We start from the raw sequence: 26,114 nt of genomic DNA on the forward strand, positions 1-26,114 counted from the left end.
TGAGTTCCAGCATCCGGCAATGAGTCCAGACTGGCCTGGAGCTTCACGTTTGAGCAGTCAGCACAGATTGGATTTCCAGGGAAGTCAAGGTTTCTGGTTAGTAAGACATCATATGTCTGTGGCAGGCCTGGGAATCCGCATGTCATGATGGGTCTCTAATTTTTAGCACTGACTCTACACTTTATGATCAAGCCATGACCACAATGCTTCAGTAGCATCGCAGGAGGAGGGTGAGGCTGTGGCTGCGTTCTGCCAAGCCTCTGAAGTGTGCAAAACAAGATAAAATTACACAGACTCTATCACCCCACTTTGGCTTCAAGGCATCTCTGCTTTATGCAGTGGGATGCTGTATAAGCTTTGGTTTGAAGAAAATTTAATTGCTAAAAGTTTTTGACTGCTATTAGTTAGTCTGAACCTTCATTTTATTTTATTTTATTTTATTTTATTTGTGAGGAAGAGTGAGCTAACATCTGTGCCAGTCTTCCTCTATTTTGTGTGTGGGATGCCACCACAGGGTGGTTTGATGAGTGGTGTGTAGGTCTGTGCCCAGGATCTGAACCCATGAACTCAGGCCGCTGAAGTGGAGCACGCAAACTTAACCACTGCGCCACGGTGCCGGCCTCCAAACTTCATTTTGAAGGAGAGCAGTAATGGAGCCACAGCAGAACCCGAGTCTACGTTTCTTAGAGCAGACTTGCCTCTGTCTCAGTCACTTACTGATACTGACACATATTATGGCAATAACTCAGCTCTTAAGGTAAATGCATAAATTGAGTAGCATTCAAATTTACATGAAATTTACTTAAATTAATATTTAAATTTAAAATAATGTCTAAGCTTCATCTTTTTCTATATGTATGTGATCTCAGTTATGTAATAATGTGATACTAAGATCCTTAAAGATTCTCAAAGTGGTTTCTGTTCTTCACTCCTCCGTGATTGTCTCTATGCTGGTCTTGTGAATGAGGGTCTCCCAAGAGGACAGGAAAGCAATTTCATTAAGACAAGATGCTCGATATAAAATATTTGTTATAATTCCTGTCTAAAATGTAGTTCCAGCTCAGCACCATTAATCACCGTGTAGACAACATCATTCAGCAAGCTGCCTGATGAGCAGACGGTGAAGCAGAAGAGAAAGACCTGCAAATAAGAGAATGTGAAAATCGCATCACAGTCAGACAGACACTTTTTAAAGATCGCCAGGGCAGCAGAACAGCAACGGGACCCATGTCAGGCCTTTTGAACCTTCCTGTCAGAAGGAGCCATGCTCTCCATTACATAGGATCATTCTTGTTTCTTCTTCATAGCACTAATTGATAACTGAAGATGTGTTATTAATTTTGCCTCTACCACGAGAATATGTTTCAGGAAAACAGGGTTATTGTTTATCTGTTCATTGTTTTATCTTCTGAGACTAGAACACTCCTTGGCGCTTAAGTGGGCACTTCATAAATGCTTACTGGATGGGTGAACGGATAGTAGATGGATGGATAGATAGAACACGTAAGCTGAACCTAAGAAATTACTGAAACTGGGAATATCTATTTTGACAAAAACCATTTCCTGGAACATAGAATTCAAGCATTTTTTTTTAAAAAAAGGAGTTATATACAAACAATAAACAAAATTGGAGTAAAGAATCATAAACTTAAATAACCACGCAGACAGCTTGAGGCTAAATTCAATCAGATGATCACTGAGGAGACCAAAGAAATTCTCTATTGAGGGCATCATCTTCTTTTCATTTTTTAATGAAATTTTCCTTCATCTGAATCTATTTCTTTGTTCACTTCTTTGCTAAGAAGATCTGAAAAATTAAAAATATATATTTAAAAGTAAAGAATTTAATATTGTGTTTAGTAAAAAATGTTTTAAGTTAGATGAGAACGTTTTCTCTCTCCTTCTAAGGTAAGCTTCCCAGCTTCCTTAGTGTTTTCATCATGGTCTCCCTTTCCTTTTTTTAACCCTCTTTCATAAAGCCTGCAGAACTAACAGTTACCCATTAAAGCCTGTGGTCCTGTGTTGTGGTGTTCCATAGTCCTGGTTTGTGATTGTTCTGTGATGTCAGAGTCTATCAGCTACAGTGTGAACTCCACAATTGACCTTTCCTGGGTCACAGGACTCGTGGAAAGTCAGTGGAACAGATCTGACGTTGCAGCTCACAAGGCGTCTATCTTTATGAAGGACAAATGTCTTCAGCTCACATCCTCAGACTGACACAGCGACTGCCCTTTGCTAAGCTATTCATGCTGCAAATGCTTCTGTCTTGAGCCAACATGGACCAAAAAAGGAAGAGGCTGAACTGACCAAAACGTCCTATTTCATAACTTGCAGCATAGCCTCTCTATGCCTTCACTTTTAGAACAAAAAAGTTCTAACGTTTCGAAACAACAGCCTCCCTGCAGCTCCCATGAGTCCCTCGTGTTGCCTCTCTCCTCCTGGAAAGCGCGTGCTGTCAGTGTGGCAAGAGTCAACGTCGAGTGCGCTGACGCTGCCTGCTGTGGCCCCAGGATCTTCATCCCCCACAAAGTGGCTCGACCTTCTGTCCCTCAAGTGGAAGCTGGGCCAACCTTCATCTCAGACTTTGAGGAACAGATAACTCAGTGCGCCCCACTCATTTCTCTAAAGGACAAGAGGACAATTAAGTGAACTTTTCCTGTTCACGCATCAACATTTTTCATGTCTGTTTTTCTCTCTCAACTTTTAATAGTATATTTTTGTGTTTGGGGGAATATAAGGGAAAAAATCCCTTAATCTTAAGAGAAATATGGTCTCTGAATCCTTTTCTGATTTGCAGGGTTCCCGGCAGTGTTTGTTGCAGCCTGGGCTGTGGCACGGGCGACTCTGGCTGATGCAAGGTGAGTAGAAAGAAGAGGGAGGGTGAGCCCTGGAGTTTCATAAGACTCCAGCTTCCTGCCTGGAGTTCACACTTGCGGTGGTTCTTGGCAGCATCACCCTTTAGGGGTGTCGTATGGGAGATTACCCTGATGTGATGGTACATTAGCAGCAAGCTGTCCATCCCTGAGGTCACAGAACAGAAAGACATACAGACCAGATTAGGATGCTCGAACTCCACGCTTATGAAATCAATTTAAAATACCTTGAGAGAAGCAAGGGAGAAGAGATGGGTAAGTTAATACTTAGGATCTGGTGTGAGCAGGTGGAAGGACCACATGACCCAAGTCCTGGTATAGGCAGTACTCACATCTCTTCTTTCTCTGCCACACCAGCCTTCCCCCTTGACGGTGTGGTCATGAGGATCAGAGATGAGGTTGCAGCACGGGGACCCTGATGGAAGATGGCCAGGGCCAGGGGCACACACCTGCTGCCTCAGAGATGCAGGTGGATGTGCAGGTACGCCTGCCTGGCTACAGCTGTAGCTTGCCAGTAGCCTGGGGAGAAGCTCTGGGTTTTATTTGCACTTCTGGGGCAAAGGATATGGGGATGGGTTTCACCAGTCAGTGGCTGAATTAAGACGTCAGGAGGAGTGAGCACTTACTGTGCATCAGGGATATTTCATGCCCAGATGCCTCATTTATATTTAGTACCTGCATTTAACATGCGTGCTCTGCTGACTAACTGCTTATCTGTATTTAATGCAAACTCTGGGGTTCATCCATCCCATTTGCTTTCTTGTCTTCTAAGCATAATTAAATGTTTTTCAACAGCAAAACAGACTCACCTTAGAAGTGGAATGTGTCCCAGTGAATCCCTAGCCCCCAGTTGTCTTCGTGCCTCTTTAGGGTTACGTGATGAATAGGTGCAGAAACATTCATTTCTTCATATTATTTCTAGTTTTAGTAATGAAGAGTCAAAGAGAAAAAGGAGCAAGTGGGAAAGCTCTCGGGTGCCTGCCCTTTGCTCTCATGGTCCAACTTACTGCTGTGGACTGAATTGTGTCCCCAAATTCAAATGCAGAAGCCCAAGCCCAGTGTGGCTGTATGTGGAGACAGGGCCCATAGGAGGTTACTAGGGTTAAATGAGGTCATGAGGGTGGGGCTCTGGCAGGACAGGATTAGTGTCCTATGAGAAGAGACCCCAGAGAGCTCACAAAGTGAAGGACTTATGCACACAGCAGGGTGAGGGGAAGAGAGGCCTCACCAGAAACGGACCTCCAGACTGAGAAATTAAATGTCTCTTGTTTAAGTCGCCTGGTCTATGGCATATTGTCCTGGCAGCCCTGGCCGACTGAGACACAGCTTTGACTCATGTGTGTGGTCATGTGGAGTATCCTCTGTGTTAACAGAACAGGATTCAGGATCCACAGACTGCGCACATTGCACGACAGCAGCTCCTTTCTGTCGCTCCTGGGAACCCCTCTTTAATTTGAGCTGACACGTTTGTTTGAGGTATGAGGTGTTTTCTTCAGGAATCGCTTTGTCTGTGTGAGTGCCACGATCCATGAGCACCTAACTCTGTAGAGAACCTGCCACGGCTCCCAAAATTCTGACCTCCACCACCCTTCTCCTCAGGTGCAGCCTCCCGGCTCCGCGCCCCACAGCTCCCCACCCGTCAGCCTCCTCCTTCTGGGACTCACTGGCTTTGCACTTTCACTTGCTTTTCTCTCCTCATGCTGCTTGGATTTTTAACAATTGAGGGCTCCCGTTACGCACAGTGTAGCCGTTATTGCTGTATTTACACAGCGGTGTTGGAAGTCTCAACCAAACCCTGCAGCATCTGCTGTTTGATTTCTCAGAAGAGGGAGGGGGGTTGAGTCGGTAAAGAGGTGCTAAATAACATGAAACAATTTACCCTGAGATGTGTAACCATCTAACTCAGATTCGGACTTTCAGAGAAGGCAGGGCCGAAGGCATATTTTGGTTGGACCCTCTCACGTGAGATGTGAATAAACTGAGACCAGAGACGTCAGGTCACCTCTTCAAGCCCGCAGCCAGCCTGGAGCAGCTCTGACTCATTTGTCTATCAGCAGATGTTCCCGGTCCTGAGAGCAGAAGGAGTGCAAATATAGTCACAATGCATTTCATATTGAATTAGATAGTTAGTTTTCTTAGTTATCTTGCATTCTTTCTTAAAAATCAAACTAAATCATAAACCAGTAATAATCATGGCTTTTCGCTGAAAAAAAAAGAAATCCAAGTTTATTATTTTTGAGGCAAAAATATTTGAGGTACAAAATATTTTGAAAAGTATAGCAGATACTAAATATTGCTCTAAAACAGTTGAATTAATGTAGAAAAATTAAATATAAGTTTGATTATGTGACTCTGTGGAAAATATTTATTCCCACCTTACTCAGAATAAATGAATTCTATACTTAGTGCCCTTATCTGAGAGTCATAATTGGGTTACGGGGTCATTCTACATTTATTTTGTCTATAAAACCAAACTGCATTACCACATACATGGCGTGATTTCAAAATTGCCTGACTTGATTTCTCATGAAATTCAGCTTGTCTATAGATAGAAAATCTGTGGGTTTTCTTGAGCGTGGTCTGACCTCTGTGTGCTGGGTCACAAGTTCGGTGGAGAGAGCAGACTCGCAGAATCCACAAAGGACTGATGGGTCCCTGCGCTGTCTCTGAGGTTGGAGATTCATCTCTTTCTGATCTGGCCTATCAAAGCCAGAACTCTGCTTTTTTGTGCATCTTGACCATTTAGAGAGAAGCAGATCAGACCTAGTTTGAGAAGGTGCCCTAAATTCTATTGAAGATTCAAAGGAAGTCTCTTCCAGTTCTAAAATTCTATCAAAAGTGTGATTTGACTAAGAGATAATTGAGTGTTTAGATTGGAGAAATGAACTTAAAAAGTGAGTGTTTTTGTTTCTTTTGGTTTTACTTACAAAAGCAAAAACATCTCACAAGATACCTTGTTACCTCCTCCCTCCTCACTCAGAGGAGATGAGATGCCCGCAGGAGACGTGCGGCTGAGGTGGGAAGGACCCAGGAAAGAAGCCGGTCGCTCCTGGGAGACCCGCGTGGCTCTCAGGCTTCTGCCCTCGCTCTGCTGGCGTCAGGCTGTGAGCTGTGGAGACAGTGTGGATCCGGTCAGGCCGAGTCCCTGGGCCTCTCTGGCAGAACCGTGGGCCTCCTGCTTCCAGTCCCGGCTGCAGCAGGGCCTCCTGTCCAGCGAGACCACTGTGCCTCACGCTGCATTTTCCCTGACATCCCTTCCTGCATTTCCTGGAGTGTTAAAATTTATTTTAAAAAATCTGAACAGAGGGTAGTTCCTGGGCCATGTTAACAAATACAGTATGAGCTGAGACACTGAAGAATTAGTGAAAAAACAGGATTAATAGCATTTGCTTAAAAAAAAATCTGAAATCTTGGTTGCCTTTCATATCAAAAGGCAAAGTTGAAACTTTGAGTTGAAAATGATCAAAGCCAAGTTTTTCCTGTTTTTAGAAGTAGCTGGTTTGACCTACTTCCAAATACAATCATTTTATAGAGCTAAATTGTGCAAATGAATTTCAGTGTGCTAGGAGACACGAAGATGAAGTGTCATTGAGGCAGAAAGAGAAGATTGTGAAGATATTACCATATGTCAAAACTGAAAAGAAATTTATGGAATCCAAGAGTTTAGTAGCTGGTGAATCAATGCTCAATTCACATTCGTACGCCGTCTGCCCCTTTCCTTACAGCCTTTTCAGGGAAGAGAGATAGACTCTGCACAAGTCAGCAACACTGTCTTTTATCTTTGTTGTCTGGTTGAAGAATGTGAAAAGTAGGTGCATGCAAATAATGCTGGGAGATGCTCGATGATGTGCAAACCCGTCCTTGCTTTCCATTGTTGTTCAGACTTCGCATCTCAGGGTGGCCAGACCAGAATCACCCTGTGTTCTAGGGTCTGGTTGTTCTAATTGAAAACATCCTCCCAGGGGTGCTATGCTCCCAAGCTCTCTTGGTGCTGATATGCAAAGAAATAAAACATATACTGTCAAAAGGAAAGAGCAAGTTGCAGAATAGGGTATACATTGCAGTTCTTTTCTAAGATAGGGGAAAATAAGATTATAGTATTTACGTGTTGATGAAAATAATCCATAGTCAATCTAAAAATAAAGATGAGGTGAGTTTATTATGAGCCAAGTTTGAGGACTACAGCCTGGGGCCTTCCTTCCCCAGAAGGGCACCAAAAACGTGGGGTGTGCAGAGTGGTTATACACCGTCTTGGAACAAAGAGCATACATCACATATGACAGGAATGTGTCTTTTACAACAGTCACGAGATGCTTAGCTGTCACAGTAGGTCAGTGGTCACCAGGTGAGCACAGCAGGTCGGCAATTAATCCTTAGTTTCCAGGAAGAGATGCTCATCCTTAAGGAAATGCCAATATGGGGGGCAGCTACATGCCTATCTTTAAGGGCATCATTCTTGTCCTTGGGACACAGTAAATGTTTAAAGCAGATGTACAATGTCTGCTCAACAGGCTACATCAGGACCTTTTGGAAAAACAAGGTGAGGCCAAGTTAGTTTTACAGCAAATGGCTTCCTCATATACTCCAATATCCTATTGCTTGTCATTTATCATATGTGTAAGGGAACACTGGAAGCATATACAGTAAAGAAATAAAAGATGTTACCCAAGGAGCAGGCAGAGGCAGAGGTGGACAGGAACATGGGAGGACGGAGATGTCTCAACTGTCTGTCTTTTATGTAGTTTGATTTTTGAAATGAGAATGTATTGCCCATATAAAAATTTAAATTTTAAAAATATGTAGTTATTACTTGTGTACTGAAAATGTTTTACCCTCGAGGAATGGTTGAAATAGCTTTTTATTATCCATGACTTGTTCATTAATTTAAAAGTAACTTTTTGATAAGTTTATGATCTAGATTTAAAAAATTATCATGTTCCTAAAATTTCTGTATAAGATTTCATTCACTGTTGCCACAGTCACTGCTAGGTTTTGTCTAAGGAGAAAGAAGCTGAAGGCTTTTGTTTATGTCTCTTTAAAGAAACTGTTTAAAGTGCTGCATGAAAGTTTCAAGTGGAACTGGTTTTCCTCAACCTGTGCTGTTGGTTCTGGTGTAAGAGCTTTACCCTGAACCAGATCCCGTGAGGTTAGTCAGACTTCTCCTGAAGTCGGTTCACGATGACACTTACTGGTACCCACTGCTGTGTCCCGTTCTGAGCGCTCATAATCCATCAGAGAGCAAGAGCAGCAGTGGTCCCTGCCCACCTAGAACGTGGATCCTGGCGGGTGGGAGGGGCAGAAAATGTGTGTCACAAATAGGTAAATTATATGGTGTATTTATTAAGTACTGTTAAAAACTAACTTTTAAAAATTAAAGATAAAATAATGGATCTTATTCAAATATACAATGAGCACCTGCCGAAGATTTTTTACTCACTGGTTAATGAGGGAACCAGTAAGATGTTACAAACAGTTCACAGGAGAAATAAAAGAATCATGTGCTTATATTTAATGAAGTGAACACTGACATAAATTTGCAAATTAATGCAAAACCTGGTCAATATCCACAGGGCACTAACCAGTCACATTCCATGGAACACAGCTTTTGTCATTTCTATGGTCAAAAGTCATGTTCCTCGTTCTCTATTCCTTTCCCATCAATGAGAGTCATTTCATTATTGTCAGTTTTCTATTGCATTTCTGTGGATAAGAATGGTTTCATCATTGTCAGAGTCCAACAACTTATGGAGTTATAAAATAGAACTGCTGTGACTTCTGAAAGTGAGAGCCTTTATCATTCCAGTGACATAAAAATGAAGTATCGGTTGTACCACGTTTTCTTGTGACTCTGGAAATGTGGTTTTGACTCTTATTACTATGAAAATAATTCACTAATATCTGTGATACTCTAGAGCTAGGAGTATGGAAACCAGGACCCATTACACTTTTTTTTTTCACTGGTTGGGTGTTTTACAAGAGTTTTTTGTCTATTTGTTTCTTAATCAAAAGTTTGGGGCTGGAGTTTTTGGCAAAACTTAAAATGCTGCTTAACTCTCACTGCCTATTTGTTCTGTCAACTTATTCATGAAAGTTCTTTTCCATGTCTCAGATGCTGGGAACTCAGTGCTGGAGACATCAAGTGGATTTATCAGGCCCCAATCTTAGCAGCTATTGGGGTAAGTTTAACAGCCTCTATAGTAAAAAAAAAAAAAAAAACCAAAAAGAAACACCAAGATGCATGATTAAACTGCTGCGGAAACCCAGAGAAAGTCTGCCATTTTGTCCCACAAGGTTTAGGGGACTCCCACGTGACAGCAGCAGCTGTTGGGGGAGGTGGGCTGGGATCAGACCCTTATTGCTGTGACACGGACCCATGCAGAGAGCTCATCCCCTCCCTTTAGTCAGCCAGCACACGGCACAGCTCCAGACTTCAGACGCTCATGGACGCTCCAGACAGGACCTGGTGCCCTGCGAGGGTGTGCTGTGTGCCAGGGAGCAGGGGACACTAGAGCTGGAGAGCACGTCGCCGACCTTGTCTGCTGTAACATTTCAGCTGTGTGTTACATCAGTGCCGTGAAAGAGAACAAAACTCACCAGATGCTCACTCTTGACCTTCCTCGAAGACCTTATCACATTGGCTTCCCTGTGATTTGGTGAAGAAATTATACGACCTTGTGCTTTCCTAGTTTTTGTGTATAAATACAAGATAATAAATATTTTAAAGAGGCGACTGATGTCCCAATGTTAAATCAGTTGAAAGTAGTTTAGCGACCTGATTTTTAGCTGATTTTTGGTCATCTTCATTCTTCAGTTTTGTACTTTTATCGTTTTTTCTCGTTCGGACAACCTGTCACCTGGTTTGCTAGCATGTTGGCCTGCTGCGTACGGAAGGACAGCTATCAATGTGGCCGAGGTTTTGTAGGATCTATCCAGAGATTCAGATGGAAGCTTATTTACCTCATGGGAAAAGGACAGACAAGAGAAGTGAAGAGATCACGAGGGAATCTTCATTTCAGAAGCCTGTCGATGTGAGCGTTTAGAGGGGGAAATAAGATACGGCACACGTTCTGGGAAGCCGGTTTGCATCCTGGCTGGAACGGCCCGCCATCAGGTTAGATCCGATTCTGTGTCCAGGAGAAGCTCAAAAACGGGTTGTGGATAAATGAATGAATGACTTAAATTTATGAACTTGCCCCTTAACTTTAGGGAAGTGCTGCTATGTTAGTGCAGTGACAAGCTGTCGGCCGCCACCTGCTTGAGAGAGCGCCACGATCTTAGAGATGAAAGTTACCTTCAGAAAGCAGGGCCTGGGGCTCACCCCTGCCTCCCTTCACCCTGAGGCTCGTCCTGCCCGCCCGCCCCTTGTGTTCCTTCCTCCTTGCTATTCCTCTCTCTCTTCCTATCATCTTTTTAAGGCGATAACCCACATCTTAATACTTTTTGTGTCTTCAGCACCTTGTACTGGAATTGATAGATAGATGATAATTAAATTTTATATAAAAATTTAGGCAAATTTAAGAACCTTAAGTCTGAGTTTGCGTTTGATGAAAAGGAACGGCCTATTAAAGTCCAGGGGATCAGTGCAGAGTTCTTAGGAACTGAGCAAAGGACAGTGGAGAAAAGTAAGCCGTAGGACGTTTTCCATTGAAACAGCTGATTTTATCCAGACCTTTGTTGTTTGCTCACAGACCTTAGTTACTCATGTTATCAACATGGCTGAGAAGTTTACTTGTTTATTTGCTGAAGTTTCCACATGGCAAAGTGAAGCAGTGGACTTAGATGATCGTCCAGATTCTGAAACCTTTGCCATCGGTGAAGAACTGGAAATGATGGTACACGCAACTTTGGTACAATGAATTTCGAAGAAAACTTGGGTGGAAGGCAATTTTCATCTTCTTGAACTAAAATTATGACAGCTCCAGAGCAAGAATTCTTAAATATTTTTCCCATATTACAATGTCCATTAAATCTCAAAAGCCAGAGAAGAGATTCAAGAGCAACTCACTGCTCCCTGGGTGGCCCTCTGTCTCATTATTACAAGCCAGAGTGGTCAGTGTCCCTTCCAGTTCCCTCGTTTTACTGTAGAACCAGTCACTGAGGGAGAGAAAGCCCAGAACCCATCTCAGCGCCCCAAGTGTGGGGCTCCTGTCTTGGAGCTGCTCTGTGTCCTAAGACAGGAAGGATGATGCAAATAAGGACAACAGACTCTGCAGTGTTTACCACGCCCTGGGCACTGTTTTACACACTTTATTTACATGGATTTATCTAATCCTTCTGATAACTTTGAAGAGGAAACTGCCCAAGGGCACACTGCTAATGGGCGGTGGAGCTGGGACTCTAACTTCAGCATCCAGGTCCGACCCAAAGAACTCTCTGCACTTATGGTAAAATCTGACCTCCCACTGGTCTAGGGGAGACCCGTCCCTCGTTCCTGCCCCACCTCAGCCACGTGGTCGGCCCTCAGTTCCTTCAGCCGGTCCACTGTGTCCCTCGGCTGGCCCACATTCCTCACCGCACCCTGAAGGCTGCCGTCTGCTTCCTTCTGCTCCTCACTTGGACGCACGGTCTCACTGTGGCTCCTTGATGCCCCCAATCCCAACTAGTCACCGGTCCTGACCCTCAGAGCACAGTGAGGTTTTCCTTCTCGAGACCGTCACAATGGGTGATGCTCCGATTGTTGACTGTCCATCTCGCCCACTAAGTTGCAGGGTTTACGTGAACATGAACCATATTTTTTCCAAACCTTTGTACTCCTAGTGCCTAGCAAGGTTCCTGGCACATAGTGGCCACTCAATAGTAAGTACTTGTTGGAAAAATAAGACCTGCATACAAAATCGGTGTCCTGGGGAACCAGTGAGTGGGGAGAGGTGAAACAAGAGCGCGAGGCGGCTGTAACTGCAGAGCTTCTGGCCGTTTCATGCAGACTCTTCACCTTCTAGAGACGGCAACTGAAGCCCCGCAGATACAGGGCACACGGCCAGTGTGACAAAACAGAGACCATAACCTGCATTTTGGACCACGTTCTTTTCAATTGCATTCCAAAACATGTCAAGATTGTTTCTTGAATTTATGGGAGAAAGACCTTTCCATTTTTATGGCAATATTTATAGTTTTTAAAACATATTCACTTTAGGGTAAAACGCTTGTTGGTTTTTTTGTCTTGCGTTACATGTAGCACCATTTTATGTAAATAGATATGTTCCATATAGGCTAAGTTTATTTGCCAAGAATTTTAAATATAAGTTGGATTCCTCACTTAATTCTGGCTTTGGATATTATAATGGTGTAGATTTTATTAATTGGATTTTTGTGTGTCTAGGAGCAAAATCTGATAAAACATGGTCAGATTCTAGGCAATATATGAAGCAAACTGAATTTAAGAGAATAAAGGAATTTGTAAAGGATGAACATTCATGGGTTCTGATTTGAAGTCATATCAAGAGAATCAGGTTTTAGAGAGAATCGCAGACTTCAGCGCAAATTGGGAAGGAACCATTTGATTTTGGAATCATAGAATCTAAAATTATAGCACTGCTGTTTTCGTCACGTGTGTGAAAATAATGTTTAAGAGAACTAGAGTCATTAGGAAACATTAATTTTTGTTCTGCAAATAAATGTTTTCAAATATAGCAACATATTATTCACCTGCAACATCTTGATGCTGATTTGAGGATGATTTTTAAATCCTTCTGTATAACGTCAAAATGTGAGAGGGATATTTCCTAATCGGCAACAGAACACACAGCCCTTTTTGGTCTTGGGCCTTCCAGAGCCACCTAAGGAATAGGACGCTTGGCCTGAAGAGCAGGAGGGGCTGCAGGCAGGGCAGCACGGTCTAGGAGGAGCTCGCAGATGTGATGAGTCCTGACCGAGCGGGCACTGCCCTCGGGACGCAGGGCCTGCACTTGCACTGGTGTCAGCCAAGAGAGGCCATGACAGCTGAGAAGAGACAAACCCACAGATGTAAGAACACAGGCTGGGAAACTGAGGACCTCCTCGTGAGCATGCATGAGACGGCCTCCAAGATGGCAGTAACATGGGGTGGAGAGAGGTCGGGCACTGGCAGAAATCTGAAATCTTGAATTGATGGGTTAGGGAGAAGAAAAAGAGGAACTCTGTAGTATGGATCTTCACTTACTTGTTTCCTCCGTCCTGTGTTAGTCTTCTCCGTCCACCCATCCTTCCATCCGTCATCCACTGATAAGCGATCAAACTGTCTCTCCAGCCCCTGCTCGGTCTCATCTTTACCAAAAAGTCTTTTTTTTTTGTCCCTTGACAGATCCATCTTTTGATGAATAAGTATTTTTGAGTGCCTTTTTGCTTCAGGAGTGTCTCAGAACGCTTTTTACATTAACCCTCAAACAACCTTGAGATGGATGTTTTCATTACTCTCGGTTCCAGTCCAAGAAAGGTTATCTAACTTGCCTACTGTTACACATTCAGAAAGTGCTGTCCTGGAGTCAAGCCCAGGCAGTGGCTTCAGATGGCACAGTTTCCACTGTTGGTGGTGATAGGAGTTAAGCTAGGTCAGTGTTTCCCAAGGTGGGGCAGGTGTGCTGGCGCATGAGAGCATTTAGGTGATGCGTGCAAGGTTGTTAAGTCACATGAGCCTTATTTGAGAACATTGATCCCTTTCTGACCCCTCTGAACACATCAAGGAGAGGGTCTCATTTTGGTTCTGGTCTTTAACACGAACCTAACATGAGTGGTGTCTTTTTTCTGTCGGCAACCCAATCTAGATAAAATTTCATATGATTTGTTTTCGTTGTATTTATTTTTACATTTGCTTCTTGTTTATAGCAGCTTCTACTGGTTTTCCACTTATGGTAATAATATAGATTTTACATTTTAATAATTTGATAGAAGTAGATTGTTGAAGAAAGGTATTAAGAAAGTAATAGCAGGTGAATATTGCCGTGGCAAAATTGTGGAGGTTGCGTCCTGAGGCGTTCGAGAACACTGAACTAGGCACATCCCTTCAACAGTGAAGTTGGAGTCACTGCAGGAGGCCTGACCGGGGCGACCACTGAGAGTCCACGTGGCTGTGGGGGGCTAGTTATGTTTCCTGTGATCTGACTTTAAAGGTAGGAATGCTTTCTGTGGCTGGAACGATGGGTGGAAAACGCAGGAGATCAGACCGGAAAGTTGAATGGCAGTTGTGTCATGATTGGACTCGTATTCTGTGCTTAAGGACATTGGAATTTTCCTTAAAATTTTGGTGAGACACTGAAGGACTTTTATCAGTGTAGCGATCTGATTAGACTGGGTTTTGAAAAGGAAACTCTGGAGGCGCCCAGGGGATGGACTGGTTTGGATGCCTGGATATCTGTCTAAGAGAGAGTAATGATTCACTTTTAAGTACGTAGTCCTATCCAATTGACTCTGATATGGATCACGATATTCTGAAGGTCCCCAGATTTCTAACGGAGATGCCGTACTCTTGGCGCAGGCTCCCAAAGAAAGATATCGGTGTTAAAGAGCTGTGCTGAAAGTGGAACCAGCATGAGCAATGCTGGTGCTGAGCTGAGGCACAAAGGGACGCCAGTGTGGCAGCATCCCGTGGCCGGGGGCAACGTGACAGCAAGCCATGGCTCTTTCCTGTTTTGATGAGAGTCACTCCCACATATTCCATTCGTATAAATCCACTCCTTGGAGACACCGTAAAGCCTCAAAATCTCTCCCTGTGCAATGTGTTGCTTTATCTTAGCTGAACTGACGTGTGAATGTGCGATAAGGAGAACTTTCTGTAAAAAGACCCAAGGAAGGGTAAAAGGCGGCAATAAAAAAGTGAATGTATAACCAATTTAATGATATATCATTTATGTTGGAAGGATAGAAATTTCTTTCCGATTCACTTTTCTCACAGTACCTCCATCTAAGCAGTGTTTATGCCAAGGGAGTGATGGCATAGATCGTCCAAACTCAGTCTCAAAGCAGCCCAGACCTACCACCGCAGCAGGGGCTGGGAGTCGGGCTGCCACCCCCCGAGGCGCTGGAATTTATGGACTTCTTGTTTTTCGGCAGCAGTTCATCTTCTGGTAACTCCTCAAAAATAAGCCACAGAATCAAAGAACTTTCAAGTTGGGAGGCATGGGGGTCTCTGGCCGACGTTAGTCTGAGGACACCATCGCAGAGTTGGGGCCGCTCACGAACCTGCAGGGACCTGATGGAACGGGAGGGGCTTGTGGTCTGCGCTACAGACGTGGAGGGATTTCAGGAAAACACGGGCAGGAGCGGTCCTCCTTCTCTTTTGGTCACTTTTACTGGGCTATTTACTTGCTTTAGATGCTTCTCGTGGCTCCAGCGCCACTGTGTATTCAAGCTAGGAACCGATGGCTGCCTCTACCCGCAGCCTGTGGTGTTTGCGGTGGGCTTGCTCCCCGAGAATCACGCTCTGATTTGCATGACTAACCGAGCGGTGGCTCCTGAGGAGCTGCCTGGGGCGTCGAGCACCCTGAACGGAGAGCTGCAGGTTTTCTGTGTTTTCCCTGGTAAGTGTTTTGTTCCACATACCTGTCAAAGGACATCCCAGGGCATTCTGGGAGAAGGAACAAGACTGCACTTCTAATAAAGGCTTCAGGAAAAATTTTAAGTGGTACGTTTTAAAAATATCATATCTGCTGTCCTTGATAAAATGTGAAGAGAAGGGAATAAACCAGGACACGATATCAGCTGCTGTTGAGTTGTGACTCATATTCCCCTAGTTGGAGTTAAGGAGGCTCCATCACCAAAAGCAGGGGGCCTGGAAAGGGACGAATTTTAAGTAAAATGGATGAAATTTAATCTCTAATCTTTGACAGAATTGCAAATACCACATTGATTTTTCCCCAGAAGAAAATCTGCACTCCAGAATTCTTTTCCTCTTCTAAATGAGTCAGAAATAGAACTTCAAGTAAAGTTAAAGTTCCGCCCCTTACCGGAGATGCTGTCCCTAAGTTGTAAATCGAATTCTAAGTGACAAAAAGTGACCTGCATATTTTGTCTTCATACCTATAATACAGATAATCAAATTATAATAGTTGTAGATTAACAAGTTTATTATCTATCGTTTAAATGCTGAATATTTGGTATCAATATACATATAAACAAAGAAAAATATTTCCTATGTTCATGATGTTGAAAAACAGCCAGTGTATGGGAGAAGTGTGTGTACTCAGAGTGTCTGGGGAATGAATACGTCCCTCTTTGACATGCCGCTGTGCTGCTCAGATTCCAAAGAGCCGAACTGTGAAACAAAGGAAGAGAGAGAACCAAACAAAGCCCTTAGAGCTGCTGGAGGCTGGGCTGGGGGCTGTGGTCTTGGGTCTACGAGCACAGGGGGTCTGCTGAGAGCCCCACAATTAGGCAGGATCTGCCCACACGGCACAGGCTGCGAGGGGCGGGCTCCCAACCCCAGAGATGCCTCAGAGAAAGTGCTCGCTGCAAGCGCCCAGGACAGGGGAGGATGGGCTGAGTCACACAAACTCAGCAAATACTTCAGTCCTCCTTCAGGGACGCACAGGGTGTGGGAGGTGGGAGGACAGAAGGGCATGTCCGTTGAGCTGCCTCCTGGACGGAAAAATCACCCCAGGACCAGGGAGAAGGCACCCCTCCCCAGCACGTATCCAAAGGCACAGATGAAAATTGTGCGGTAAATAGAGTGGACTTTCCTGTACATACGTTCTGACTTCTCTCTCTGATGGTGTCTTTGTGATAGATGGCTATAAGTGAAGACTACACCGAGGCGGGTATGGTGATTTACCAGAGTGTTAGTGGGGTTCAGAGTGCACGTCCCCTTCAATCACTTGTTCACAACTCTCGACTAAACACCAGGATGGCTGCAGGTGCCCAGGAGGCAGGGTGGTTGGTGAGGAGGCTGACACCAGCTTCTCCTCAAGCGTCAGCATGCTGGTGAGGCAGACGTTCAGATGTGACCACGTGGGCTGTTGGCAACAGCTTCTGGGAAAGGGTGGCCCTCAGCCTGAGTGTGAGGATGAGCTGCCCAAGCGGGGAGAGCAGAGGGCAGGGGAACCATCCCGCAGGGCGGACTCTGGGCACGTCCCGGAGCACTGAGGAGCCAGGCTTCAGGGCGGGAATTTCATCCTTTGTTCCACTTCACCTGTGGTTCATTTTGAAGAGGCTTCATCTCAGCATTGTTCTTCATTCCATTTGCCCAGGACATAGTCATTTTTTCTTCTTCTGATTCACATCTTTCTTTAGAGTAGGAATTTTTTTCTTTTTTGTCTTTCTTGATTTGTTCTTCTTTTTTGCTGAGGAAGATTTGTCCTGAGCTAACATCCATTGTCCATCTTCCTCTTTTTGCTGAGGAAGAGTTGCCCTGAGCTAACACCTGTGCCAATCTTCCTCTGTTTTGTACGTAGGACGCCACCACAGCATGGCCACTGACAAGTGGTGTAGGTCTGCACCTGGAAACCAAACCGAGGCCACCGAGGCAGAGCACGCCACACCTAACCACTAGGCCACCCTTATCCTTATCTTTTCTTCAGAGAGATGATCTGCCTGATGACTCTCCATTCCATGCCCTCCACATAAGCATGTCCCCCCTCATCACTAAGTCTTTGTTCTTTATCCCTGCATTTGAGAAGATTCTTCAAGTATCTTCTAAACTGCTAAATCTATTTTCCTGCTCTGTTAGATCTACTATTTGCTGTTTCTAATATTGATTTTAAAGCTTGGTTGTATTTTAGATTTTTCACAATCTTTTCCTAATCCACCCTGCTCTTTAAAAACTTTCTGTCTCGATTTCAAGCTGCTGTTAACTCGACTCTATTTTATGGGCAGGATAGCACAGTGGTTAAGGGTCTGCATTGAGCATTCAGGCTGCGTGGGCCTCAGAGGGCTCCGCCACTCACTGACCACGGGTAATCTGTGTTTGCTGCCAGTCCGAGTCCTCATCTCTACAATGGGGACAGTAACATGCCCGTCTTGTAGAGCTGCTGTGATGACCAAGAGTCAATCCATGCAGAACACTTAGAAGAGTAAGTAGTCAGTAACTTAGTTTCTAATTAACCTATACTCTATCCTTTCTTAAATTGCTCTGAATAATTATTTGGAATTTTGCCTGACTATTTTTGTGTGTATCTGTATGGGGGTGTGTGTTATTTTGTTTACTATCTTTTAAGGCAGCAAATTCTATTCTATCTTAGCTTTTCTTAATTCTTAATTCTTTCTGTAAATTCACTTCGTTGTCCTTAAATGTATCACTTCAGTTATCAAACTCATGGATTGATTGGTGTGTGTCTCCTTTGGTCAAATTTCTGGGTTTTTGCAGTATTTATTCAGTGTGCTCGACTCGAGGACAGAGTCTCTGATCATGGGATTTTAATATGGATGGAGCTTAAGGTTGGCCCATCTGAGGCCGTCTCTAATTCTTCCATTTCCAAGAATAGGGAATGACAAGTGACAAGCCCCAGCTGGCATGGCTTCCACGGCTCTGCCAGCTTCAGCTCCTGCCACTTCGTCCTTCACACAGTAGTTAGGCAGCATCACTTCCACTATTTTACTCCCAGCTGCATCGTACTGCCGGCGCTGTAGTCTTAGGGAGAGAGGAACTAACGGGGCATGAAATAATTTTGGCCGTTCTAAAAGTAGCACTCATGTGATGGATGAGCAGCTTCTCGCCTTCTTATTGAAGAATGTTCTGTGTCTCTGAGTCAGGTGTTGTAGTGGGTGAGGAGGAATGGAAACCCGCAGTCACATGTTTTGCGTCTTTTAAAGATTTTTTTTTTTCCTTTTTCTCCCCAAAGCCCCCCGGTACATAGTTGTGTATTCTTCGTTGTGGGTCCTTTCTAGTTGTGGCATGTGGGATGCTGCCTCAGCGTGGTTTGATGAGCAGTGCCATGTCTGTGCCCAGGATTCGAACCAACGAAACACTGGGCCACCTGCAGCAGAGTGCGCGAACTTAACCACTGGGCCACCGGGCCAGCCCCATGTTTTGCATCTTTTTATCCTGAAGAAAAGGTATAAGATAGTGGTTAGGAATTCATGATACAGACTCACATAGACCTGGCACAAATTCCGGCTGATAGCTTGGAAGCTTAGGTCAAATCAGTTAATCTCTTTGAGCTGGAGTTTCTTCATCCATAATAAATGGACGTAATAAAAATGCCTGTCCCATATTCATGGGAGCATTTAAGCTAGAGGGTGCTCAATAAATGGCAGCTCTTTGCCTGCAAACGTCCTTCTTCCACCAGCTCACAGCGCACCTCCATCCTTCCTCTAGGGTGTGGGGCTCTAGAAAGCTGAGAAATTGGTGAGAGGTGCTTACAGGGTAGTCAGTGGTAGGATGGCAAAGAAGGTGGTGGAGGTTAAGGGCTGATGCAGATGGTCACCTAGACTGGGGAGTGGGGCACATGAGTCACTCAGCAAACAAAATTCTCCAAATTCCAGAATGACTGACGGCCCTGCAAGACGTTACCCCCAGAACGCAGATTTGATGGGTCCTCTCTTTTGACCATTGCTCTGGCCTGGACACAAGCCTGCTCTTGGCAATCCACATTTCCATTACTCCTGGCACTTTCTGGACTGAGACATCTCCCTGGATGAAGGGACCCAAGGGGTTCAGGCTGCCACCTCCTTATGACCCCAGACCTGGAGACCTTTCCCTCTTCTTTGTTTTGGATCTCTTCGCTGATCCTTGGGGTCCTCAGGCATGAAGGGCTTGTCCTCCAACACCTTACCCCCTTTTTAAAGCCAGAACTTGATTGTCTCTGGTGGTGCCCACACCTGTAACATCTCAAATTTAACTTAATTGCCTACAGTGGAGGCCTCTTCTTGTACAGGATCTTACTTGCCTTTTTAAATAAGTCTTTTCACTTCCCCCAGTGCTTATCACATGTCATAAGAGAATCAACATCCCCAAAACAATTCTACTATTTCTCTCCCTAAAATAGAGACAGAAGGTAGGAATTCATGTCAAAAGGGCAGTTGGTTATATTTATGCAGTAACTGTGTCCTTTATCTGGCCAGTCTGGTGGAGAGCTCCATCTGAACTTTGGTTGGAAATCCCCAGGGATTCTGGCAGAGCGTCCTCTGGGTTAGAGTTTCTGCTGCTGTTGAAATGTTTTATTTCTTTGTGTTTTCATGTGGACACATGGAGAATCATGAGCTTTCCAATATCTTGTCTCAGATTTCCTCATTCATATTTATGGAATGGTTGCTTTTCAGTCTTTGAATATAAAGAAGGTCAATTTACGTAAATTTGTATAAACATCTTGCAGACTAATCTAATAATTCTTTGTAATGTTACTTTCTCTTTCAGCTGAATTTTATTCTGTTTCTGAATACAGTTAGAGTTCTGGCCACCAAAATCTGGGAGACCAATGCCGTCGGGCACGACACGAGAAAGCAGTACAGGTAATCCCTCACGGGCATCCGCCAGAGGAAATATTCTGGCTACCGTTTAGAGCAAAGAACAGATATTGATTGGTCTGAAACATCTCTCAGAGATAAATTTATGAATGTGTATTTTTTTTTTGGTTCAGTTGTGTGATTTGCTAGAAAAGTATATATATTTTAGGGAAATATAAATAACCCAAAGTCTTCCCAATATACTTAAATTCTATTTTTTTATCTGTTCTTAGTATATTGGGATTTTCCTGTAAACTATGTGACCTCCCAGAAAATCTCTTGTTGATGATCTTGGCGGATGATTTTATCTGCGTTCTTAAAATATGTCATAACTGAAAAAATGAAGTAAGAGGATTTGCTGTGTTTCCAATATTTCCATCAAACTGGCACTTACCAAATATACATTTTTAAGAACTTTCCAATGTGCTGCTTGAGGAAGGGCCATTGTTCAGTCTTCCCTGAAGAAAAGGGCAAATTGAGTGTTTATGATCATTGTCAGATTATCTTAAGAGTGTGTCCATTTCTCCCAATAATTATTTTGGAAATTTTGAATAACAGGGCCTCTGTCCAATGGACACATACATCCCGTGATCAGGCAGAGGTGGATTAGTCTGTAATCCCCAAAAGGTAACTATTTCTTTCTTCCCTTGCTCGCAATGAAATGCTGTCTCGGACACAGGAAGGGAGAAATCGTGGTCAGTGTTTCGGTCTCTCTCTCACGCGTTTTTCTCTACATGCTTTGCTGAATCATTCCCTCCGCCGTTTAGGCAGCATTTATTGTCGGGCAGGAAAGACTGCAGGTGTGGACTGGAGTCTAGAGCGGGCTGCATGGTGTGAACACCAGCAGCTGCCGGCTCCGGTTACTTTCAGTGTCTTTAGGAGGTGCTATTCTCATATGAACCATGCACAGGAGCTTACAGCAAAGGGCCCGTGCTGCCCTGTACAGCTTGTCTCGTGTCCCGTCCCTGGTGAAGACAAAGGCCAAAGGATGGAAGAACAGTGGAAAAGGTCAACAGCCTTTCATCTTCATAAGGAGAAAAAGTGCAGTGGTGTTCGAAAGCTGCTTCTCTCTCTAGTTCTGACTAAAAGCGAATTATTTCTACAGTTCTGAGTGACGTCCACTTGCACTTTCAGTAAAAAGTTGCCCAAGAGATTTGAGAAACTCTGGAGAGAACAAAGGGTGGATTATCTTAAAAAATAGAATAGACAGTATTTTGAGTTCATTCATGGGGGATTATTTCTCAGAATAATTGAAGAGAACCATTTATCCAGGATTGAAATTGTTGCTATTCAGAATTCAGAATAAATTTTAAATAATCTGGTACCCAAGAGTTTTTTAAGTTTAAAGTGATTAATTGGAACAGGGTCTAGACTAATCGTACTCAGGGGAAGTATTTTCAGCCAAATACATTTTTTGTGTAGCTGGAACATATTTAATATTTTTAATAACACCCACAGTGAAGCTACAGATAGAAATGTGGTAGAAAATGACTCAGTATTTCTTTTTAGAGGGAAAAATGGGGAACTCACTTGGTGGTGATTTTGGGAATTCAGTTCAGTGTTCAGTTTCTGATGCCTTAGATTATTAAGCTTAAATAGCCTCTCACTTTTTAAATAAAGAGACTTAGAAGAATGTAATCTGTGTCTCTGACCCAGTGATGTTTCTCTCTTAGGCTTAATTGAGTATTTAAATTTACACCCACTTATTTTTGTACCTAAACTTGTATTTCATTTGGTTGTTACCTTTGTCAAACAAATGTCCAAATATTCTTGCTAAAATAAAACAATGAAAAAATAGATATATTTCCAAATGGTGGCATCTCAAACAGGGTTTGAACACCTTTCTGTGCATCCCGCTCTCTGAGAGACTGAACACGCATCTCAGGGCTGAGGTAACCTCCCCGGGAGAGCGTGTGCACACACAGAAAGACTTCTAAATGTGCACAATAGCCTCAGTTGATAAAGTGGTTTAAAATTGAAATAAACTAACACAATCAGTGAATGAAACACACTTAAGATAGAACTTTCAAATCGAGCAGATGGTGGTAACTCAAGGTCTCATGTTGAAGACTGCGAACAGCGTGGAGAAAGTGCACAGATTCCCAGGTAAACCGCGGGCATGAGGCAGTGCAGATGGCCCTGAGCAGGAGGAGCAGCAGCCTGGGCACTAGCGGGAGCTGAAAGAGGCAGAGGGATGAGGGGGGCGGACGAGCAGCTCCCGATCCTGCGTTTCAACATGATTCCGTGGGGCGCCCCGCTCCTGGAGGAGCTGAAAGGGAGTTATGACAGGGCAGTGGGCGTATGTGGAAAAAATCCCGGCAAAGCCTCAGATCGTCACAGCTCCCAAGGACCTCTGAGCTCCATGCCCTCACTTCAGAGATAAGAAAAGGAATCAAGATCGCACAGGTAGAACCTGAATCCTGTTCTCTTTAGTCTGAGTCCAGTCTGACCTCTACTCACCTACACAGCCTATTTCTAAGAAGAAAAGTAAGTATGTAAATAAATAAAAATAGCTGGAGGAAAGAGGGTTACAATTGTTTGAGGTTACCAGGACATAAATGATTTGTAGAGCAAGAGGAATATTTGAGAAATAAGAAAGAAGAAGCCAGATTTGGCCTTTCTTGGATAAGAAGTACAAAAAACAAAACAGAAAGTGATGTGCTTGGGTGTACCAGCTGTCTATTGCTGCAAAATGAATTACTACAAACTTAGTGGCTGAAAACAGCACACTTGCTATTTCACAATTTCTGCAGGTCAGGAACCTGGGCCCAGCCTTGTGGGTCCTCAGCTTCAGGGTCTCTCATCAGGCTGCAACTGAGATTCTGTCAGGGCTGCTGTCTCATCCTAAGGTTGGACTGGGGAAGAATCCAGGTCTGAGCTCACGAGATCATTGACAGGATTCAGCTTCTTGCTGGCTGTTGGCCAGACATCCCTCTCCTTGACACCTGGGCCTCTTGGTAGGGCAGCTCACAAAATGGCACCTTGCCTCATTGAGCCAAACAAGGGAGAAACTGCTGGTAAGAGGAAAGTTACAATCTTATGAAACAGTCAGAGTGACATCCCATCATCTTGGCTGTAATTTGTTGGCTTGAAGCAAGTCCCAGGTCTTGCCTCACTCAGGGGACAGAATTAACAAGAACGTAAGTACCAAGAGGTAGGGTCACTGGGGGCTTGGTTGAGTCAACCCATCTATTGGAAAACCTGCGATTCCTCCAAATACACAAGAAAATGCATGTGAAGAGGCAGTTAAGGGAAATAAAGTCAAATTGCTTAGCTTGCAAAAAAAGACAAAACCTAAAGCTACAGACAATTTGAGATAGAATGTTTGACAGAGACGATTTAGAGAAGGCCAGGGGCACTGGCCACATGTAGCTCTTAAAGTATAAAATGATAGATGGAGACCCAGATATAAGGGACAGGGAGGGAGTAGTTGACAGAAAAATGAACAAGCCGGCCAGAAACCTGCATGTGCGGGTCAAGGCAGTTGACGTGGGTGGAGGTGAGGCTCTTCAAGCCCCAAATGTGGGTGCCAAGGAAGACTTAAGACAGAAAAAAAAGGCATTTCCCAACTTTATGAAATGGTATCCTTTAAGCAAAAAGAGTAGAAATCAGATTAGAGAGTCTTAGGGGTGGGAAGTGAGAAGAAACAACTGGATTTAGTGTTAAAGTGACGGGAAGCCGAGGGAGGAAGAACAGCAGGTGATGGTGGGATCCAGGGGGATGGGGTACGCTGGCCCTGGGGGTCTGCTGAGCTCGCTTCCTTCCAGCCACCTCTTCTGAAAGGCCCTCTGAGTTGACTGACAGCACTCGCCATCCTCTTCCAGGAAACTCGCCAAGTCGACGCTGGTCCTGGTGCTGGTCTTCGGGGTACACTACATCGTGTTTGTGTGCCTGCCCCACTCCTTCGCAGGGCGCGGCTGGGAGGTGCGGATGCACTGTGAGCTCTTCTTCAACTCCTTTCAGGTAGAGGGCACCTTTTCCCATGTGGCTGTTTGTTTGTGTTTTATCCATCTGTCTTTCTTCTGAAGGTCAGCCCCAGGGGTGCGGGAACCTCGTCTGCCTTGTCTTTTCTTGTGTCGTTTATCCCTGTCATGCTGAGCAGCTAGCACTGTGATCGCTCAATAATTATTTTTGAATGAATGGAAAAAGTTTCTCTGTATTTTTACCATATAATACTCTATGTCTATAGTTTCTGGCATTTCACAGTGGATAAATGTCTGTTACCAACTAGGAAATATTCCATGATTCTTCAGTGGCAACATAAATGAGACCAATAGAATAGAAATCTGTGAATCTTGCAGCGTTTTATTCAGTTACTTGTTTGGTCCAGCTGACACCAAGAAAAGACCTCAAATCTTTCAACTTAAGAATTTGAGAACATTAGAAGAGAATAATTTGCATAATTTTCTCAAGGAATTTTTTTTTTTAAAGATTTTATTTTTTCCTTTATCTCCCCAAAGCCCCCCCGGTACGTAGTTGTATATTCTTCGTTGTGGGTCCTTCTAGTTGTGGCATGTGGGACGCCGCCTCAGCGTGGTTTGATGAGCAGTGCCATGTCCGCGCCCAGGATTCGAACCAACGAAACACTGGGCCGCCTACAACGGAGCGCGCGGACTTAACCACTCGGCCACGGGGCCAGCCCCAAAGATTTTATTTTTTTCCTTTTTCTCCCCAAAGCTCCCCAGTACATAGTTGTATATTCTTCGTTGTGGGTCCCTCTAGTTGTGGCCTTTGGGACGCTGCCTCAGCGTGGTTTGATGAGCAGTGCCGACCGCACCCAGGATTCGAACCAACGAAACACTGGGCCGCCTGCAGCGGAATGCTCGAACTTAACCACTTGGCCATGGGGCCAGCCCCTCAAGGAATTTTTTTAAAAACCCAGTTTTTCAATTTGTGCATCACTGACCCCAGACATGTTTGTGGGGGCATCTTCATGAACTGTCAGCGTGCTAACACCTCTTTTGTTCTCCAGGGCTTCTTTGTGTCCATCATCTACTGCTACTGCAATGGAGAGGTAGGTTTGAAGGCACCTGGACAGCCCCCAAGTCCAGCTCCGAGGAAGCTTCTAAATGGTCATCACCATGTGACCTGAATCTCTTCAGGATCCCCAGCAGTCAGAGGGCAGGATGGGCAGGGAGAAGGGAGGTATTTCAATCATAAGTTATTTTGAGAAGCAATAATTAATGTGCATAAGCTCAGGTCTTCCCTTCCAGCACTTTTAAATGTCAATTCAGTTGCAAACCTTAATACCAGAAAACAACTTGTTGGGATGCAAATTGATGCTTGGAAGGACAGTGAATTTCATATTCCAGTTGGTGCTTAAACTTATATTGGATTTCAAGTTCTATAAGAGACTCAAATACAGGCTTCCCTGGGACAAATCCTTTAGAACGTTTTGACATTTTTTAAACTACAGGATGGTGACGGGACAATTTCAGTTAATTTAGGTGTTGGCTCAGGAGAAGTAACCTACTGTTCTGTTAGGTGACATCAGCTTACCAGGGACCTGTCCTGGAACTTCCAGGTAAGCTGTCTTCTGGAAGGTGCAATAGCAGTAGAATCGAATGGTCCCAAGAATGGAGATGAGCCTCACACTCTCAAGGACACAGCTGCAGTGCCTGCTTTTCAGTGTGCAATCTTCCCATCGTCTCCTTCGGTACACTCTGCAGAGTGACGGTGCCAGTACCTTTCCAGTGAACACCGTCCACTCCATTCCTCGGCCATGGCTGGCACATTTATCTCTCTTTCTCCTCTAACCCGGAGTCAAGCCAGATATTTCTATTGGCTGCATTTCACCTTCCATCAAAATTCTAATCTCAGACAAGTCCTTTTCCCTCTCTCTAAGCCTCAGGTTGCTCATCTCCAGTGATAACACCTATCTCAATGACTTTT

The 26,114-nt window shown here is 44.2% G+C and overlaps 1 protein-coding gene across 8 annotated transcripts in view; it reads left to right on the forward strand.

The window, feature by feature from the left end:
• PTH2R (parathyroid hormone 2 receptor) overlaps window positions 1-26,114 on the forward strand; it is a 71,976-nt gene that overhangs the window by 44,499 nt on the left and 1,363 nt on the right. For 6 of the 8 annotated variants that reach the window (XM_044768273.2, XM_014836437.3, XM_070508500.1 and 3 more), the window contains 5 exons: window positions 2,798-2,858; window positions 8,983-9,049; window positions 20,134-20,228; window positions 24,047-24,185; window positions 25,195-25,236. In XM_044768273.2, the coding sequence (XP_044624208.1) occupies window positions 2,798-2,858; window positions 8,983-9,049; window positions 20,134-20,228; window positions 24,047-24,185; window positions 25,195-25,236 (404 nt within the window). Of the gene's footprint in view, window positions 1-2,797; window positions 2,859-8,982; window positions 9,050-20,133; window positions 20,229-24,046; window positions 24,186-25,194; window positions 25,237-25,706; window positions 25,747-26,114 lie in introns of all 8 variants that reach the window. The other 2 variants (XM_070508501.1, XM_070508499.1) reach the window with 1 other exon arrangement.

This window comes from Equus asinus, chromosome 4 (assembly GCF_041296235.1).
Source record: "Equus asinus isolate D_3611 breed Donkey chromosome 4, EquAss-T2T_v2, whole genome shotgun sequence".
NCBI classification, from domain to species: domain Eukaryota; kingdom Metazoa; phylum Chordata; class Mammalia; order Perissodactyla; family Equidae; genus Equus; species Equus asinus.